The sequence below is a fragment of the Ahaetulla prasina genome, chromosome 8, assembly GCF_028640845.1.
Source record: "Ahaetulla prasina isolate Xishuangbanna chromosome 8, ASM2864084v1, whole genome shotgun sequence".
NCBI lineage: Eukaryota > Metazoa > Chordata > Lepidosauria > Squamata > Colubridae > Ahaetulla > Ahaetulla prasina.
This window is the reverse complement of record NC_080546.1, coordinates 36,508,318-36,530,347: the sequence shown is the minus strand read 5'-3', so window position 1 is coordinate 36,530,347 and position 22,030 is coordinate 36,508,318. Positions and strand designations below refer to the sequence as shown.

General features: G+C 33.5%; 1 protein-coding gene across 7 annotated transcripts in view; it reads right to left on the bottom strand.

The window, feature by feature from the left end:
* Positions 1-22,030, bottom strand: part of INPP4B (inositol polyphosphate-4-phosphatase type II B) — a 272,899-nt gene that overhangs the window by 111,447 nt on the left and 139,422 nt on the right. For 5 of the 7 annotated variants that reach the window (XM_058192517.1, XM_058192513.1, XM_058192515.1 and 2 more), the window contains 6 exons: positions 15,982-16,032; positions 13,890-13,969; positions 10,121-10,244; positions 7,671-7,743; positions 3,497-3,644; positions 1,390-1,520 (listed from right to left, as the gene is read on the bottom strand). In XM_058192517.1, coding sequence (XP_058048500.1) covers positions 1,390-1,520; positions 3,497-3,644; positions 7,671-7,743; positions 10,121-10,244; positions 13,890-13,969; positions 15,982-16,032 — 607 coding nt within the window. The remainder of the gene's footprint in view (positions 1-1,389; positions 1,521-3,496; positions 3,645-7,670; positions 7,744-10,120; positions 10,245-13,889; positions 13,970-15,981; positions 16,033-22,030) is intronic. The other 2 variants (XM_058192518.1, XM_058192516.1) reach the window with 1 other exon arrangement.

Sequence of the window (22,030 nt, the reverse complement as noted above, 5' to 3'; positions counted from 1 at the left end):
CAATCTCAGGAAAAGGGGCCTGTTTTAAAGAATTGCTGACTAGTCCTCTATGACAGCGCTATGCTCCACATCACATTGTTTCCTTTTAATCTGAATACTGATCTACTTTCAATTTGTAAGAGTTCACACCATAGGAATTGTGTGATGTCCAAATCCACAATATATGAACTGGATAGGAGAAATGGAAGAGAAATGTAGGAAATATAAAGGGAAATTTGCTAATATCATTATTCAAGACTATTGTAATCAAAGGAATGTCTCTTTGTAAACACTTTTTTAAGTATTACCTGATGTATAATACTTAAAGTGTGTACATTCTTCTCTTATGGGAGATGGTGTCTATAAATAGTAAAGTTAGAAGTAAATGAAATAAAGGAACAATAACTTTTATTGCAAAAACCCCACATATTCTCACCTAGAAATAAACCACTGCAATAATCATAAAAAACTCTGTAGCATTCTCATTTTATAGCCATGTACTGTAGTTAGCCTTTACCTAACAGTTGGCTATTCTTGGCTTTGGGAGATGAATGCCCATCTCCTAGCTCCCTGTTCTAGAATTTTCAGTGCAAAATGTCTGCAAAAAACCTATTCAATACCTCTCCATTGCTCTCCTCAGTTACGGAGAACTCAGCTATTACGTATTTACAGTAAACCTGAACTAACTGTGTTCTAAGACATAATTCAAATTAGTTTTAAGTATTTTGGAAATCTTGATAAAAAAGGAGTAACTCAGATTAACTCAGTCAAGAATAATAGAGAGACACAAACAGCGATAATAACTCTTAATATTTAAGAGCCATGGTGCTACAGAGGTTAGAATGCAGTACTGCAGGTTACCTCACTGCTCAGTCCAGAAGTGCGATTCTGAACTCCTGAATTCTGAAAGCTATTTATTAAATAACTGAAGATGGAGAGACTTTGTGGATGATCTATTAAAAAAATCATTATCTTTAGTTAAATAGCCCTGATCTGGCAGTATTTCTACAATCCCGATGCCCAGAGAATGAAACAGGAGATTCTTGTTATCATCTGAGCCAGTGTTTCTCAACCCTGGCAATTTTAAAATGTGAGGACAAATTCACAATTCTGGGAGTTAAAAGTCCCTACATCTTAAAAATAGTCAAGGTTGAAAACCCCTGATCTAGATTCTGACAAATCTTACATTCAAGTAATATCATAGATTAAATACTGTAATTATTCCACCCACCACCCACCCCATAAATTTGAGAGAAAAGGAAAAGGTTATATGTACTCATGGTTTCTACTACATACTTGTATAGAATAAAAAATCACAAGAGTCCTTCGGGAGATAGGGCGGTATACAAATACGAATAATAATAAATAAATAAATAAATTCATAAGTTTAATTATTAAACATTTTCTGACCTGTATATTTTCCAAGTTCTGCAAGCATATTTTGGTACAGGATCAACATTTGATCACAGTGTGCAATAACATTTTTACGCATATTGTCCCAATGTGGAGAAAGCTCCCCAAGTTCTTTAAGGTCCTGATTCCTGTAGCAAAAATAACAATAAAACTTATTTTTATCAATCCAATGCTACAAAAATATTGGTACAAATTAAGTGGTTAAACAGCTATAGTATAACAGCTAGTTTTGCCATTCTTATTTACATATAATATTATCCTGGGCCTAATTAATAAAGTACTTTTTTTGCAAAGAAATGGATTCAGTTAATTCAGAGAATCTTTGAATAGGGTAAGGAAATGCTAGAGTCCAGGCAGTTGTAGAAAAAATTTCTTAAACTGGCACCCTTCATATGTCTTGCTAAGAATTCTAAGAATAAAAATCTTCATATATCTACATTCTAAAAGGCTGCTAGACCATCTCAGACAGACAAATGTTGGTCTGTTATTTCTATGTTTTACAGAAATATAGAAATATAATACAGATGAAATAAATGGAAGTAAGACTTAAATCAGTATCTCTTAATAACCATGTCCTATCTCCTTCCATTTAAATTAAAGGATTTACTTTACATTCCATTTACATTTGATGAGATGTTATCTTTTAAAATCTACATTTTAGCAATTTTTGCAATTCTAATTTTATTCTCCAGCTTTTATGTGAAAATAAGCTGGTTTCCATCTGCATTTACTGCAACAATTGGCATTATTTAATACTGAAAACTATGCTATACTGAAAAATATGGAATCTAAAACAACAAATCCATCAGTATCATTAAACAAGACCCCCAAAAGTCAACAAATAATGAATTTCCCGATTAAAATTGTTTAAATTGGATGATGAGAATGGCACATTCAGATTTTCAATTTTTAATCGCACCACTTAAAGAAAACCTTACTTTCACTTTTAATATGTACTATCAGGATATATCTGTCTGGATTAATCATTTTGGCAACTGCACCTGCTAAGTGAAAATGTTAGGCTAATAAAAGATAGTCAATTCACAAAATTACGAAAGGAAATCCTTTAGCAAATTGCCAGCTTCCTATTAACTCTGGAGACGGACGTAATTGAACCAGAATTCATATCAGTATTAAATGAAAACATATGGAAAATTTTTATTGTTAGAACTACAACTGCTTGGTTCCACTGAATATAGAAACTCCAGTAGTTCCTATTGTGTTGGATGAAATTTGATTTAAACATATATTAATTCAAGCTAAATGTTTTAAAATACATACCACTGTTTCTCCTTGATGTTAGATATTATGGGTGGTGAAAGCTTGCTGAAAACAATATAATTGTTTTGCTAATTCTAATACATTTTGAGATTATCAGTAACTTCAAATATCTAATTCGCAAAAAAACATAAAATTTCAAGGTTCTTGCTGAAAAATAACCTTACTTAGCCCTTTCATTCTTGAATTATTTAAGCAATGTGTTGGCATGGGACTCTGCAGCAAATCAACTTTACATCAAAACGATGATACGTGTACTGATGACAATTCTACTTTTATATAGTTGTGTCCCAGTGTCTGTTGCAAGTTATAGTATTTGCATAATTAATAATACATATAAAATAATAATTCTAGGTGCCTCTATTTTTTACTATCTGCAGGCACCTATGGTTTAACACTTAGAAGTACTAATGTTTCATCTAAATTTATTTAAACTTGGATTTTAGATGAAGATGTAGGCAGTTTTTATTGTCGTGACAAAAGATATGTATCAAAAAGGAGAAAATATGATACTACCAACTATATTATCAACTTCTAGACTGCTTGCATCAACTAGGGGACATTGCCTGATACTGGGATATTAGAGTTTTTATCTCTAGGAGCTTAAAAGTATTCAACTGCAACTTGTCTTAGCTCTAATGCCTGTTGTGGCCCCTTAGCAACAGTTTTGATTCTTTTACATTATCTCCATTTATTTCCACTGGAGCAAGCAGACTGGAATTCTGAATTCCTCAAATTTTAGTTGATTACTATAATCGATGTTTTAGTCAATTTCTACCAGCTATTTTCTAATAGCACATTTTTTTAACATTTTCATTTCACTTACCTTCTGAGATCTTCCTTTATATGTAGGGTGATGAGTTCCTTGGGAATATGAAAAGAAAGATTGCTCTCAAACATCTGTTCTCGTATATACATCCATTTGTTGTCAGAAGTGGGGAACGTATATAATTTACAGATTGGGTTTTTTAACACTGTAAAAGAGAAAGAATGGGATTGCTTAACTGCAGCTTACATTTTTCCAAAAAATACTGCAGTGTATATTTCCCAAATAAGTGGAAGTTGTAGTTTGAAAAGCAGGAAGAGTAGTGACACTTGAATTCTGGAGTTGGAGAAAACTGAGTATACAGTGGTCAGCCAAGAAAATGAAGAATGAATCAAACAAGTAAACATAGAGTTCTCACTTAAGAAATAAATGACCCTGATCAAATATTAGGATGGTGGGCCAAAGTGGAGGGCAGTTCTCTCAATTCTATTGTTAGTATCTGCAATAGGGAACTTGCCAGGATATAATTGTTCCTAACTATTTTTTCCAATCTGCTTCAATAATGATCCCTTGACACATAGAACAGTGGGAATTGAAGGGCAAGATAAATTAGTAAAGGTGGATGGCACCACATCAATTGTGTTGTAAATGTTGTACCTTGATGAACGTATCTTTTCTTTTATGTACACTGAGAGCATATGCACCAAGACAAATTCCTTGTGTGTCCAATCACACTTGGCCAATAAAAAATTCTATTCTATTCTATTCTATAAACAACCATGAAAGGTCTATGGAGTGACAATGTTCAGCAAAGAAGCAGTTTTTTTCCTGCACATATTATACAACAATTTTATTGCCTGCTGAGTTGTCTCAGGCTGTAAGAGTGCTGATTGTAAGAGGTATGGAAGGGATCTTGAACATCTTCTAGTCTGGGGGTCCCAAACCTGTGGTCTGTGGCCCACTAATAGGTTGTGAGGGGATTGCAACCAGGCTGCAGAAACGGTCCACGAGCATGCGCACATCCAGTGGTGAGATTCAAGTATTTTAACAACTGGTTCTCTGCCCTAATGATTTCTTCCAACAACCAGTTTGCCAAACTGTTCAGAAAGTTAACAACCGTTTCTCCAGAAGTGGTGCGAACTGGTTGAATCCCACCACTGCGCACATCCCTACTTGTGTGAACAGTGGGCGAGTGCATGCACTCCAAGTGCGTGAATGGCAGGCCCATGTGCACGCTGCTCGCTCAAACGGAACTGCGTACATGTGCACACACTTGACAGCCACTCACATGGAGCCATCCCCTCTCCCCCTCATTTCCTGCCAGTCCGCAGAGCTGGAAATGTTGGGTGACTCTGTTCTAATCTAAACCCCTGCCTAGTGCAGGAATCCTAAGACTATTCTGGACAAATGGCTGTTTGGTCTTTCTTTGAAAACCACCAGTGAGAGAGCACCCACAACTTCAAGTGGCAGTTGTCCTACTGCTGAATATATCTCAGTCAGGAAATTCCTCCTTTATTCAGCTGTGAATCTCTCACTGTAAAGCTTCCACTCATTTGTTTTTGTACTTGAAAAGTGGGCCATAAAGTTGAAATTATACTAGTAAGCCAATGAATTATTTTTGTTTGGAAATCAGCAGAGAAAATGTACTCTGATTGTCCTCTTTTACTTCTGTGTAGCTTTCAATCATATTATCCTTCTGAATTGTCTGAGAGATTTGAAAATTAGAGCCATCGGTATATTATACTATTTTCAGTTAGCTTTCATATGGTATCACTAGAAGACAGTTTTTTCTTGAAATGGGAATTGTTATATGGAATTGGGCCTTGGTTTACCAGTGCTTTTCAGGATCCACTTGAAACTATTGGGGGAGTTTAGTAGGAGATCTAATACTGAATCCTACACCAAGTGTGAAATTCCAGATAGATCTGGGTGAGATCAAGGAAGCAAGAATTACACAAATGTCAGTAAAATATATTTAATACTAAACTTGGAGTAAATGGACAATAGGAATTTCAAACTCTCATTTAATATAAGTGTGTTAAGGCAGAGAGCTCTTTATTAATTTGAAACATTTATCAAGGTTTTTTTATTCCCTTAGTTAAATTGTCATTTAAACTACCAAATTTCCATTTCTTAATTGTTTATATCTATTTTCTCTTCAATTATACAGCCAACTTCTCCACAATTGTTCACATAAGGATCTATTTTTTTATGCTAGGAAATGGTGTAGCTCCTTGGCATGTTCTTCATTAGGGGATGAAACTGAATTTGTACAAGATGAAAATGTTCATAATTCCAGAGAGGAGGTAAATTTGCCTGTTCCAGACAGGATTTCATTCTCCTGAGCTTTTGGATTCAAATAATTCCCAAATTATTTAAACAGTCAATTATGATCAGGCAATTTGCTAATTTTTTGAAAGATAATTACTTAAAACTGTGATGGTTATGCTGGTAATTTCTAAGCTTCACTATAGTACAGTGTTCTATATGGGACTGCTTTCATTTAAATCTAGAAACTTCAGTTGGCACAACATGCAGCAGCCATGTTGATTTTGGAAGAAGTAAACAGATCTTATTATTTTTATGATAAAAGTACTTCACTGATTACAGTTCATATATTAAACATCCTTCAGGTTTTTGATAGAATATTCCTATTTATATGAACTGTCATATTTACTGAGATCTTATGAGGACATTGGCCTCCAGATGCCATGACTTGGGAGTAAGATATTTATATTGTCCTTCCAACTGTTTAAAAAATATTCCCTGAAGTTCTGAGGGACCTAGTATCTTTATTAGCCTTTAAAAAGCCTTTAAGACATTGTTTTGTCTTTGTTTTTCATTGTTGTTCTTAACTGTTTTAATTATTGTCATTTAATTGCTACTTTAATTGTTTTTAATATCTCAGTTTTACATTTCTTTTTATTACCAGCTATTGAAAGAATTCATTTTATATTAATATTTGTTCATAAATCCATGAAAACTTTGCAACAAAAGACTTTTGATTTGTATGAACTTGCCTTTCCAATCTGTGCCATTCAGATGTGTTCAATTTTGTTATTATGTTGTCTGGGGGATTATGGAAGATACAATCCAAAATTAAATATTAAGTTACACTATGCTTCAGAGAAAACCTCTGAACAGAGATAATTAAAATTTCCTCTGCATTAGTGGTTCTAATAATGTATTTCATTAAGAGAACTTGCTAGTAAAGAACAGAAAAGAAACTTAATTTTTGAAAGGTCAAAATATTAACAAAAGTCCCTTATTTCCTTTAAAGGGTCATTATCCTTATAGAACCTTCTCTGTTCGATTTTGATTTTTTAAAATAAAAATAAAAGACATGTAGATAAGCTAATTGTCAGTCCTTTGAGATAGGCTACATCAAAAAACAAATTGGGAAATATACTAGTATTATATTATTATTATTTCTCATGCTTATTTCAGTTTACTTATTTCAAATTACTTTGGTTTAGCAAAGGGGAAAAAGGTCCTGATATGTCATGTGACATTGCCGTGATGCCCTGAGTTTGACACCCCTGATGTAGGGCTATTTTGTTGGAACGAATCTTAATGGTGTGTCCAATAATTGGCTGGATGAGGAGCAATACACTGAATCACTATCCAACAAAGATACTTTAGGGGGAAAGTTCAAGTGTCTAGGGGAGTAGTGTTGGAAGGACAGAGCTCTGCTTGAAATTCATAGCTTGAAATTCTCAGTGATTTACTTTTGTTGCTGGAAAATTCTGCTTTGACCCAGAAAGCTTGACTTAAATGGGAACTCTGGTTAACAATTCTGCCTATATACTAATAGTTTGGTCTACACATCCACCACCATATACATTCCAGATTACACTAATATACATTAAGTACGGTTCTGGCCTTCAATGTAAAATCAGCAGAGAAAATGGGTGGATGATTTCATGGAATTTCTGCAGGGGATGAACACATTTTCCAACAGTTTCAAATAATTTTTCCTTTGCTGTAATAGGACCTACTGCTTCCGAAAAAGAAATTCTAGATGACATTTACTGAAGCTATAAAAACCAGGGTAACTGCATATCTTTGGAGAGATGATTCTACAGTAAGCAAGACATTTGCATATACACTTTGACGCTTACTAGAAGCTGACAGAAATCATATGAACCTGAAGCTAGCTCACCCTTTTAATTCAATACTAAGGTTAACATTAAGCATTCAGTTAATCTCATCATTATAAATTAAATGTACATACCTGCATTTAATAATGGTAAATTATCTTTCTTAATTATGTTTTCTGGAGATGAACATGAATAAACCAAGGCACACTGAAAGAAAAAGTTAGCGAATATAAACTAGAATTCATAATACAGAGTAAAAATAAGAATTATAAAGCAATCATACTATATTCAGGATAATATACCATGTTTCCCCAAAAATAAGACCGTGTCCTATATTTTTTTCAACCCTGAAATAAGCACTTGGCCTTATTGCCACGCGCTCAAAAGCCCAATTGGGCTTATTATCAGGGGATGTCTTATTTTGGGGACAACAGGGTACTACACTATTTAAATAACATAGTGCATACTGTTTCTTTACTCTGTTATCTTTAAAATGTCAAAATTTTATTTTATTTATTTATTTATTTATTTGTCACAACAGTATATATAAGCATAAGCATGAAATAACTATATGATATATAAGCATATATATAAGCATAAGCATGAAATAACTATACGAATTGGATACAATCAAAGGGAACATTAGGACAGAAATGGTAGGCACGCTGGTGCTCTTATGCACGCCCCTTACAGACCTCTTAGGAATGGGGTGAGGTCAATAGTAGATAGTCTTTGGTTAAAGCTTTGGGGATTTGGGGAAGACTACAGAGTCAGGTAGTGCATTCCAGGCATTAACAACTCTGTTACTGAAGTCATATTTTCTGCAATCAAGATTGGAACGGTTCACATTAAGCTTAAATCTATTGTGTGCTCGTGTATTGTTGCGACTGAAGCTGAAGTAGTCTTCAACAGGAAGGACATTGTAATAGATGATTCTATGAGTTAAACTCAGGTCATGTCGAAGGCGGCAGAGTTCTAAATTTTCTAAACCCAGGATTTCAAGTCTGGTGGCATAAGGTATTTTGTTGTGATCAGAGGAGTGGGGAACTCTTCTTGTAAAATATTTCTGGACACGCTCAATTGTATTTATGTCCAAAATGAGGTGTAGGTTCCAGACAGGCGAGCTGTATTCAAGAATTGGTCTAGCAAATGTTTTATATGCTCTGGTTAGTAGTGTAATCTTTCTGGAGAAAAAGCTACGCAAGATTAAGTTTACAACTCTTAAAGCTTTTTTTGCGATGTAGTTGCAGTGGGCTTTGGCACTTAGATCATTTGATATGAAAACTCCAAGGTCTTTAACGGGGTGAGGGTCATCAACAAGATAATGTCCATCGAGCTTGTATTTAGTGTTCTGATTCTTTTTTCCAATGTGTAAGAGAGAGCATTTGCTGGTTGAGATTTGGAGTTGCCAAATTTTTGACCATTCCGACACAAAGTCAAGGTCTTTTTGAAGGGTAGCCGTATTGTTGGTAGTGTTAAATAGTTTAACATCATCAGCGAAGAGAAAATTGTTGCGAGTTTGAGTGGAAAAAATGTTTAACTTCTTACAAAGTGAGGACTTCATGAATTAAAGGCTCTTTAGAAAAACTACTATCTTTATTCACAGAGATGCTTAAGAATGATTGTTATTCCTTTGGCCGATAGTATCCATATTTTTTTATGTTTTTTGAGCAATAGCTGGAAGCTACACAGTACCCAGAGAAGACCAATTCTTCCCATCCCAGGAAGGGGGCAATACATATTATTAGACATGCTATTTTCATCTTAGTTTACATTGTCCAGAATCCATTCACCCCTCTCCCTCCCTCTCCCTCTCTTTGGCAAAGTCACATATCATATTCAGCGTGCTTTTTGTTCACCAAAGAAAATGTGCTTTCAAAGTCCTTGACTAAATAAGCAATCTAACTTATGTGGCTGTAGATCAATTGTGCTAGGTTTGATACAACGACTTCTCTAATTAAACTGTCTCAAAATAAATTGGCATAAACTAGCAAAAAGAAACATATTTGCACCCATGCAGAACTTATTGTGTCAATCCAGGAACTTTAATGTAGCAATTGAGAAAAGTAACTAGCTATAATTTTCTTGCCATAGTGTCTGTCAATCACAGGAATGCATCTTAAAGCAATTCTTTCCTAAAACAGCAAAGGCTAGAATATCAATTCTTAAGACTGAGGTTTAAAATGCCCTCCTTTGTTTTCATAGCTCTACTCCTTGTAGAGGAAAAGTGATGGGAGTATTTCAAAATATGTGAGGCTAGGATGAGCCAAAATGAGAGCAGAAGAAAAAACGAGGTTACCATACATTCCTCAATAACATGCTTTTTTATCATCAGCAACAACAAAAACTCTTTAAAATGATCTGCTCAGTTTCTATGTTAAATAGAAGTAGGGAGAAATACGATAGCAGCCCAATTCATATTACGCTAGTTACATTTCATTTGTTTTAAAGTTATTTTCTTTTAACAATATATGTTAAAATTCTATACCAGACAACAGCTTTGAATATACAATTTTGAAAGTTACGCACTCTTCATATAGGTTTCTGAAATAATTGATATTTCTAATTTAATTTGTGAACAGACCTGGGTTCTAACCTTTTGTTCTTTTCCATCTGTTGTGATCTGATTTGATTCCCCATCTTCAGTCTTCCTCATGTTTATAAATCTGACATCTATAGTGCCAAATGTCTTCCCACCATCTAAACTCCTGAACAATGATATGAATGAAAAGAGAAGGGAACTAAATGATTTTCATTCTCTATTAAAAGCAATTAAGTACAAAATGCTGTCTTGTAATCACTGTCACAAATCATGGGATTGTTCTTTATTTCTAGTGGACCCTGACATTTAAACAAATAGTATATCAATCATCACATTTACAATCTGAAATGCTGCAGCATATATTTGTTACATATTCTCCATAATAATTTCTGAAGCAATTAAAGCTTATAGGCAAAATATCCACAAAGTTAAAAACAGATACTGTACTTAAATATTGACCACCATAGTGCATGCAGGAAGTATAAAATCTCTTTTGTTAGCCTGTGATGTGTTGTTCCAAATCTGAATTTACAAGACCATTACCCGGTTTTCACATATTACATTCAAGGAAAAGAAATTACAGTTCTAGAATTGTGTAGATTTGATACATCTTACCTTTTCATTTATGTATTGCCAAAATCATACAATTCTTCAAATTACCAATAACAACACGTTTTCAAAAGTCAGAATATGAATTCAGCATAAAAAGGATAAATATTATGGAATGAATATCAATTTGCAAAAGCCCATTAAACAACCCCATGTTGCAACTTAACAAAAGGACAACACAATTAGTGCCAACCTGGCTTCTGGAGAAAGCTTATGACATAAAGTGGGAAGTCACCACAAGAAATACTGCTTCTAAATCCCAATTGATGCCTCTCAAGATCAGTTCTACTTATAGTCTAAGGAACTAGAGCTATGCTGGTCAGTTGCTCTAATCAGTGACATCATCAGAGCATAAATGATATAAGCTTTTCTTTTTCCTTTTTTTATGCTTTTAATGTAAAAAAGTTCAATAAAGTATATATATACAGAGTAAAGGTAAATATCCATCTAGTGCAGATATCATCGGGTTATAAAATCTATTAGATATGATAGATCTAGATCTGGAAAGTGCGTAGGTTGGTGCTTTCCTATCTTGTTATACAGCTTCTGTAACATGGCAAATGATAATCTCAAAGATGCATCTTCAAGAGTGGACTTCTTGGTTTTTCTTTGAAGACATTTCTCTTCTCATCCAAGAAGCTTCTTCAGCTCAGACTGTCAGAGCTGAACTATTCAAAAGGATATGTTATGACATATGTGGGGTTTGTGTCGTAAATCCCCACAAAAACAATAAAAAGGGCAGTAATATGAAAATGGTAAAAGGGAATTTATATTATGTGAATATGTTGTCCCTACCAGAAACAGGTATGAAGTATATAGTTTACATTTTGAATGTAGTCATGGAACAGGAATTCACATAGCAAATTATATCTGAGCCATATGTTACAGAGAATAACTACAATGTGATAAAATAGGAATATTATGGTATTGTGTACCAGGCTAGGTTTGTGATTTTTTTTAAATAAAACCAGAATTGTCAGGATGTACTTTCATCTCTCATAATTCCAAAGAGTATAATGGATATGTAAGACAGTTGATCCATGAAAAGTCATGTGACTATTCACCTTCCAGGTGTATAATTCCAACTATGTATAAACTGTGGTAAAACTGATAATGAATACAAATAGATTGGTTGAGATGGTTTGCTTCAATATACCTACATGCAGAAACTTCACAGTAAGGCATAAAATGAAATATGAACATTTCCTTTGAGTTCAGATGTGGTTATGTGGTAATGTATTCCTAAAGTTATTCTGTGGCACATTTAAAAAGAACTTAGCAATATGCCTTGTTTTTATTCTGCAGCATGTTGGTATTGTTATTGCTTATACGCCTGAGGTACTTGTGCACCTTTATAAATTTTATAAACGTTTTACAATTTTGGTCATTTTTAATATTACCCTTAAAGTTCATTTTTAGACTCTGTTTCTATCATAGACTTAAGACTGGGTCATAGAAAAAACACACAGGTCCCTGCATGAGCTTCAAAATATAAATCAAATTTAGAGTGATATCCAGCCACCAGAATTTATATAGCAGAAATAAAACAATTATTTATCCATTAGGATCCTCTGAGAGATTCTACATGGCAGCCGTTCACCATTTTATAGGCACTATGCTGTTATTTAATATTGCCTCCAAATTCTTAATTGAAATTCCAACATATTTTATTGCAATTTGTCAGCAGTGGTAATTCTTTCATGGAACCTGAACCCGAGCAACCATGAAACATGACCTTGAGTGTTTCAGGTAATGGATGGTATTGTTGTGGACAGCTGCAATTGGGAAGAGTCTGAGCTAGAAGATGCTGCTCCTGGTGGCCCAGATGAATACTAGAAAAAAGCTGGAAGTGCTACACCAGAATCCCTGGATGAATGCTACCCTCAAGGAGAACCTAGCAATGAGGCACCTAAATTTAAGGGAGAACACCTGGCAGCATCAGGTGTAGAACACCTGGCAGCATCAGGTAATAAGGAATGGAATACATGACTTTCCCACTAGCTTAAGAACTCAAAACACCAAGCAGCACAAAGGCATTCAGTGGTGACTTCTTGTCTTTTGTTATGTTTCTGAACTTAGTTGCCTGTGGTGATAGCAAACTCTGTTTAAGAACCATCACTGCCCAGCAACTTTTTGTTCGGAACCACTGCTCCATTTACCCAATACTCCGTTCATTTATTTCCTGAAAACTTGTTTGTGGAAACACTATTTCTTTCTGGCATGACTTAGTTGATGGCCTTGGTTGTTCTTGTCGTTCAGACAAGGACTTGAATTATGTCTATAACTACTCTTCAGATTCTGACTACCTTCAGAATTCTGACTACCAGCAATAGCTCTTAAGGACTTAGGAACTGTATGAGAGGCGTGTATGTGAATACTTTTGGGACATGCCTGCCCTTACTTGTATTTGCTACTCCCAAGTAAAATATATTTATCCGCTATGCTTCTGTATGTGCACACGCTTGATCTGACACAGATCCTATATCTCCAATTTTAAATTTCTCTGAGAAACATTATCCAAGATCATCATACTTAAAATTATAGATCAGTATTTCAAAGTCAAATTTCACCGCCTTTGAGTGTCCCAGAACATGTAACCATGTACCCTTTATTAACACTTATTTATATAATAATTTATTACATGAGCACCCAAACAAAAAACAAACCTCTTCTTCCAAAATTTGATTTGTTCATGACAGGAGAAATGATTTGGAGTATAGGAGAAATATACCCAAATTTCCCTTGCAGACATGCTTTGTGCACATTTGCTGTCACTGTGAGGGCATTAGGCTCAGTTACAAATCTGTAGTTATAACTTTGCACACAGGAGTTTAAAGTTTTTACCACTATGTGTTTTGGTTCAAAAAGGTTCAAAATAAGGTTTTCTCAATATATTCATTTTTCATTGCTTGCTACAGGATTGTAGGGTTATGTTTGTGAGCATGTATTTATATTTCTAGTTGAAGTTTGCACATACTATTTATTTAAATCAATCACATTTAAACAACGAAATAGTATTATTGCACATGATTGGTTTACCTAAAAAGATAAAAGGATAATTCAAGTATATGGTGAAGAGAAATAGAACAAGTAATCTCCCTATAGGACTGAACAAAATCCTCCAGCATATCATGTAAAATTTTCATTAATTTTAAATGAGATAGAAAATTTGACAAGATTTATAATTAACAGGAAGACCTACCTGAGGCTAAGAGTCAACTGCTGCTCTTCCGACTTCACCAACTCACCTACTTTAAAAGTAGCAGAACCCAGGAAACTTCGCTAGAAATCAAAGGAAAGTTTAGATATACAAAGATTCACAAAACACAAGGATTATATGAGATGTACAAAACACAAAGTTTCTCAAATTGTAATGGTTTCTCTTTCAGCCAGAAACAAACACTTGATAACCTTGATGGCAAAAGATAAATATAAAGTAGCAAACTGAACATTTATTCACCACTGAATGTTTTCAGATCAGTGATGCTATTCTTGATAATCGGTTAAACTGAAACAGGAATTTCTTTTTCCACTAAAAACAAAGCGAATTGACAACTTGAAAAATTGCATCCTAAAAATATAAAACTATAAGAGAAGATATCTTTTTATGTCTACTTATTTTGATATCACAGTTGAGATTAATTGTGAAGATGTTTACTGCTGTCATTCATTAGTCAGTCTTGCAGGCAATATCAGTTATTTGCTAAATATGAACATATTTATTTACCAGATGTATTTCTACATAACCATTTTATTTATTTTTAAGAGTCAGTGTTGACTCCCTGTGGCTACCTGAACTAGTCCTTCCAATCTTCTTGGCAAGATTTTTTAGAAGTAATTTGCCCTTGCCGCTTTCCTAGGCCTGAGAGATGGAGACTGACCCAAGGTCACCCAGCTGGCTTTGCGCCTAAGGCAGGACTAGAACATCTGGTCTCTCAGTTTCTAGCCTGGTACCTTAACCACTACATCAACCTGTGTCTTGTATATAGAAAATAGAATATGGTATCAAGGGGATGAATTCTACACACTATATGGAACATTTATTTCCCTCTCTCTTTTTATTGTAGACGCAAGCAAATTCATCCAACTCTATTGATCACACTTATTTTTGTTGTGCAGTTTGCTTTATTTATTTATTTAATTATTTATTCAGTCAATTACAAGTAACATGAAAAAATAAAAAGGGAAATAAAAGACAACAATTACAATCTGGATTGACGGGGAGAATTGGGTGCAATTATATATTGCCTACTACAAAATAAATCAAATACAGTATACCTTGAATACAATAATAACATACTTATTTATCTAGGACTAAAAAATCTAATATAATAATATAAAGCTTTAGTAAATAAAACTTTATTAATTTACTAATTAGTAAATAAAGCTTTACTAATTAAAATATATGTCCTCTGAAAGTTATTAAAAATAGTAATAACTAAGCAAAAAGTTGATAATATCAATCAATGTTATTAGAGTCACAGACCAGCATTATAAATAAAAGCATTAAAAGCAATAATAAATAAAACAGTCAAAATAATATATTACAATTGGTGACGGATTATCAGACAAATAGGTTTTGAGGCAATTTAGTTAACATAATTAAGCTATCTAACATAATTAAGCTGAAAATTATAAACAATAGATGCACAGACTTTTTAACACGGTAAAACCCTTTATTATATTGACACAATATAATCAATATTATATTGATTATATGGATATTATATATAAGGAATCTGAAGAAAATTATTAAGTGGTTGATTATTGGTTATCTGAAGTATTATGAATGAGGCTTAGGTATATACTCGTGACATTGTAAAGAGAATTGCAAAAAGTGATCCAACAGAATTATAAAGAACAGAAAATACAGATGCTGATAATTATCAAATTAATATGATCATTCCTAGTAAAGCTTTGTGGCATTCGATACAGACAATTTTGGCAAGAGTGATTAACGAATGTAATACAATGAAAATAAAATGTCACTTGGAGTCTTTCTTAAGACTGAACTACATGGAAAGGACAGGAATAGAAAGGAAAATATCAATTTTATATTTCTATACAGAAAAGTACTATAGAACTGTTGCAGTGTCTGGATTACTTCCTATTATAACAACATACAAACAAAAGTACCTAGGAAGTGCCATGTTTGTATATTCAGTTCCTGAATATTTTGTACAAATGTAATTTATGAGTTTGTGAATAGCTAATCATCACAACTTTAACATCATTTTAGCATTATCTGTTTTAATGTAAATATATACAGACACATATATCAACAATTAACCTACCCCACTGTCTGTCCTTGGATCTTTATTTTCTGCCAGGATGCTCGTCCGAACCTAGACAAATCAATTGACAAATTAACAAATAATTTAATTTAAAGTTATTATTTGGGGAAACTAAGCAGGAGACAATTTAGTTAATGAAAGTAATTCAACTTTAGAATCTCTTTTTTCCTGAACCAAAAAGTGGTCCTTCTCCTCTATTTTATTTAAAAGGAAATATTTTATAATTGTCATTGACTCCATCTTCCTCTGGTTCTAACTTAACTTTATAGTTTCACCATTTAATTTATTTCAGAGATTCCTGAGGTTATATATTATTTTACTACAGACCAATTAAGTAATAGGTAGTCAAGCTTTTGATGGATAAGCAGCAAGTTTGTGATTGAGCTTGGTTGGTTGTTTTCTTGAATTAATGATGTTACCTTGCTTGATAATGAAACATCTGCAAGAAAACAACCAAGCTCAGAGAACACCAAGGACCTCGTGGTTCAACCCTGAACTACAAATATTCTATCAGAAACAACATTTCAAGATCTATGGTAACAAAGTGGGTGAGGCACCATCCTATATACAGTATAGAACAGGTAGCTTCTGGAGGTACTTCACAGATTTCTCTGTATGGTATGTCTATTTTATAGCTTATACTATGTTTTTGTCTCTTTTCTATCTCAACATGACTGGAAAAAAAGGTTGCCCTGCTCAAGCAATACATATAAGTTAGTAGTAAATAGTAATCTATAAAGAGCGCTTGAATAATAATCAAGTACAACTTGTGTACAGCCGATTGTAGCAAAGTAGACTTTGAGTTGCATGTATAGCTCAAAATTCTTAATTGAAATTCCAACATATTTTATTGCAATTTGTCAGCAGTGGTAATTCTTTCATGGAACCTGAACCCGAGCAACCATGAAACATGACCTTGAGTGTTTCAGGTAATGGATGGTATTGTTGAGGACAGCTGCAATTGGGAAGAGTCTGAGCTAGAAGATGCTGCTCCTGGTGGCCCAGATGAATACTAGAAAAAAGCTGGAAGTGCTACACCAGAATCCCTGGATGAATGCTACCCTCAAGGAGAACCTAGCAATGAGGCACCTAAATTTAAGGGAGAACACCTGGCAGCATCAGGTGTAGAACATCTGGCAGCATCAGGTAATAAGGAATGGAATACATGACTTTCCCACTAGCTTAAGAACTCAAAACACCAAGCAGCACAAAGGCATTCTGTGGTAGACTTCTTGTCTTTTGTTATGTTTCTGAACTTAGTTGCCTATGGTGATAGCAAACTCTGTTTAAGAACCATCACTGCCCAGCAACTTTTTGTTCGGAACCACTGCTCCATTTACCCAATGCTCCGTTCATTTATTTCCTGAAAACTTGTTTGTGGAAACACTATTTCTTTCTGGCATGACTTAGTTGATGGCCTTGGTTGTTCTTGTCGTTCAGACAAGGACTTGAATTATGTCTATAACTACTCTTCAGATTCTGACTACCTTCAGAATTCTGACTACCAGCAATAGCTCTTAAGGACTTAGGAACTGTATGAGAGGCGTGTATGGGAATACTTTTGGGACATGCCTGCCCTTACTTGTATTTGCTACTCCCAAGTAAAATATATTTATCCGCTATGCTTCTGTATGTGCACACGCTTGATCTGACACAGATCCTATATCTCCAATTTTAAATTTCTCTGAGAAACATTATCCAAGATCATCATACTTAAAATTATAGATCAGTATTTCAAAGTCAAATTTCACCGCCTTTGAGTGTCCCAGAACATGTAACCATGTACCCTTTATTAACACTTATTTATATAATAATTTATTACATGAGCACCCAAACAAATAACAAACCTCTTCTTCCAAAATTTGATTTGTTCATGACAGGAGAAATGATTTGGAGTATAGGAGAAATATACCCAAATTTCCCTTGCAGACATGCTTTGTGCACATTTGCTGTCACTGTGAGGGCATTAGGCTCAGTTACAAATCTGTAGTTATAACTTTGCACACAGGAGTTTAAAGTTTTTACCACTATGTGTTTTGGTTCAAAAAGGTTCAAAATAAGATTTTCTCGATATATTCATTTTTCATGAAAAGGATTGTAGGGTTATGTTTGTGAGCATGTATTTATATTTCTAGTTGAAGTTTGCACATACTATTTATTTAAATCAATCACATTTAAACAACAAAATAATATTATTGCACATGATTGGTTTACCTAAAAAGATAAAAGGATAATTCAAGTATATGGTGAAGAGAAATAGAACAAGTAATCTCCCTATAGGACTGAACAAAATCCTCCAGCATATCATGTAAAATTTTCATTAATTTTAAATGAGATAGAAAATTTGACAAGATTTATAATTAACAGGAAGACCTACCTGAGGCTAAGAGTCAACTGCTGCTCTTCCGACTTCACCAACTCACCTACTTTAAAAGTAGCAGAACCCAGGAAACTTCGCTAGAAATCAAAGGAAAGTTTAGATATACAAAGATTCACAAAACACAAGGATTATATGAGATGTACAAAACACAAAGTTTCTCAAATTGTAATGGTTTCTCTTTCAGCCAGAAACAAACACTTGATAACCTTGATGGCAAAAGATAAATATAAAGTAGCAAACTGAACATTTATTCACCACTGAATGTTTTCAGATCAGTGATGCTATTCTTGATAATCGGTTAAACTGAAACAGGAATTTCTTTTTCCACTAAAAACAAAGCGAATTGACAACTTGAAAAATTGCATCCTAAAAATATAAAACTATAAGAGAAGATATCTTTTTATGTCTACTTATTTTGATATCACAGTTGAGATTAATTGTGAAGATGTTTACTGCTGTCATTCATTAGTCAGTCTTGCAGGCAATATCAGTTATTTGCTAAATATGAACATATTTATTTACCAGATGTATTTCTACATAACCATTTTATTTATTTTTAAGAGTCAGTGTTGACTCCCTGTGGCTACCTGAACTAGTCCTTCCAATCTTCTTGGCAAGATTTTTTAGAAGTAATTTGCCCTTGCCGCTTTCCTAGGCCTGAGAGATGGAGACTGACCCAAGGTCACCCAGCTGGCTTTGCGCCTAAGGCAGGACTAGAACATCTGGTCTCTCAGTTTCTAGCCTGGTACCTTAACCACTACATCAACCTGTGTCTTGTATATAGAAAATAGAATATGGTATCAAGGGGATGAATTCTACACACTATATAGAACATTTATTTCCCTCTCTCTTTTTATTGTAGACGCAAGCAAATTCATCCAACTCTATTGATCACACTTATTTTTGTTGTGCAGTTTGCTTTATTTATTTATTTAATTATTTATTCAGTCAATTACAAGTAACATGAAAAAATAAAAAGGGAAATAAAAGACAACAATTACAATCTGGATTGACAGGGAGAATTGGGTGCAATTATATATTGCCTACTACAAAATAAATCAAATACAGTATACCTTGAATACAATAATAACATACTTATTTATCTAGGACTAAAAAATCTAATATAATAATATAAAGCTTTAGTAAATAAAACTTTATTAATTTACTAATTAGTAAATAAAGCTTTACTAATTAAAATATATGTCCTCTGAAAGTTATTAAAAATAGTAATAACTAAGCAAAAAGTTGATAATATCAATCAATGTTATTACAGTCACAGACCAGCATTATAAATAAAAGCATTAAAAGCAATAATAAATAAAACAGTCAAAATAATATATTACAATTGGTGACGGATTATCAGACAAATAGGTTTTGAGGCAATTTAGTTAACATAATTAAGCTATCTAACATAATTAAGCTGAAAATTATAAACAATAGATGCACAGACTTTTTAACACGGTAAAACCCTTTATTATATTGACACAATATAATCAATATTATATTGATTATATGGATATTATATATAAGGAATCTGAAGAAAATTATTAAGTGGTTGATTATTGGTTATCTGAAGTATTATGAATGAGGCTTAGGTATATACTCGTGACATTGTAAAGAGAATTGCAAAAAGTGATCCAACAGAATTATAAAGAACAGAAAATACAGATGCTGATAATTATCAAATTAATATGATCATTCCTAGTAAAGCTTTGTGGCATTCGATACAGACAATTTTGGCAAGAGTGATTAACGAATGTAATACAATGAAAAGTAAAATGTCACTTGGAGTCTTTCTTAAGACTGAACTACATGGAAAGGACAGGAATAGAAAGGAAAATATCAATTTTATATTTCTATACAGAAAAGTACTATAGAACTGTTGCAGTGTCTGGATTACTTCCTATTATAACAACATACAAACAAAAGTACCTAGGAAGTGCCATGTTTGTATATTCAGTTCCTGAATATTTTGTACAAATGTAATTTATGAGTTTGTGAATAGCTAATCATCACAACTTTAACATCATTTTAGCATTATCTGTTTTAATGTAAATATATACAGACACATATATCAACAATTAACCTACCCCACTGTCTGTCCTTGGATCTTTATTTTCTGCCAGGATGCTTGTCCGAACCTAGACAAATCAATTGACAAATTAACAAATAATTTAATTTAAAGTTATTATTTGGGGAAACTAAGCAGGAGACAATTTAGTTAATGAAAGTAATTCAACTTTAGAATCTCTTTTTTCCTGAACCAAAAAGTGGTCCTTCTCCTCTATTTTATTTAAAAGGAAATATTTTATAATTGTCATTGACTCCATCTTCCTCTGGTTCTAACTTAACTTTATAGTTTCACCATTTAATTTATTTCAGAGATTCCTGAGGTTATATATTATTTTACTACAGACCAATTAAGTAATAGGTAGTCAAGCTTTTGATGGATAAGCAGCAAGTTTGTGATTGAGCTTGGTTGGTTGTTTTCTTGAATTAATGATGTTACCTTGCTTGATAATGAAACATCTGCAAGAAAACAACCAAGCTCAGAGAACACCAAGGACCTCGTGGTTCAACCCTGAACTACAAATATTCTATCAGAAACAACATTTCAAGATCTATGGTAACAAAGTGGGTGAGGCAGCATCCTATATACAGTATAGAACAGGTAGCTTCTGGAGGTACTTCACAGATTTCTCCGTATGGTATGTCTATTTTATAGCTTATACTATGTTTTTGTCTCTTTTCTATCTCAACATGACTGGAAAAAAAGGTTGCCCTGCTCAAGCAATACATATAAGTTAGTAGTAAATAGTAATCTATAAAGAGCGCTTGAATAATAATCAAGTACAACTTGTGTACAGCCGATTGTAGCAAAGTAGACTTTGAGTTGCATGTATAGCTCAAAATTCTCAGGTAGCTGCATTGAATCTTCAAGTTTTCCATAATGGCAAATTGTATACCACTGACCATATATCTCTAAGGAACAAACATTACTTATTGGTTTCTTGAAATCATCAGGTCATTGCTAAATATAAAATACTGGACTAATTAGAATATCCTTTTACAGTCTATAGAACTTCCCTTAGTGTCAGCCAGCACTATCAAACTCAAAGAAGATACAAGTTATAATGCAAAACATCAGGAATTTCGAGGCAAACAGAGACAGATCTTATTAGTAATAGTATTTTAAAGCAGTGTTCAGCAGACAAAATAATAGAGTATTTTTATTTTGCGGAATTCTGTATCTGGCAGGCATGTTAAGTTTTATCACCGCAGAACTGTGCAATCACCATGCATGTACTATAGCTTCATTATATTATGGGCAAGTAAGTTTTCTGATTCTTGCGTATAAACAAACTGAAAATATAACTTAAGAAATATATAACTTTTTACAATTTAAATCCATGGAATCAGAATTTAAACTATGCCCAGATTATGATTTTTCCAGCATTAAGCAATTTCAGACAGCTTTAGTCTGCTTACTCTATGATATGAACTAATGCTAAAATATACTTAAAGCCAACCAGCTAAAACTTCATAGTTGGGTTTGTGTTCTTGTTCATATTCAACAAGTTTGCTAGATGAAAAGTTGAACTCCAACTTTTTACAGCATAAGTCTATCAAAAGTTTATGATGTTGAATTCCGTACATGAAGTGCTTATA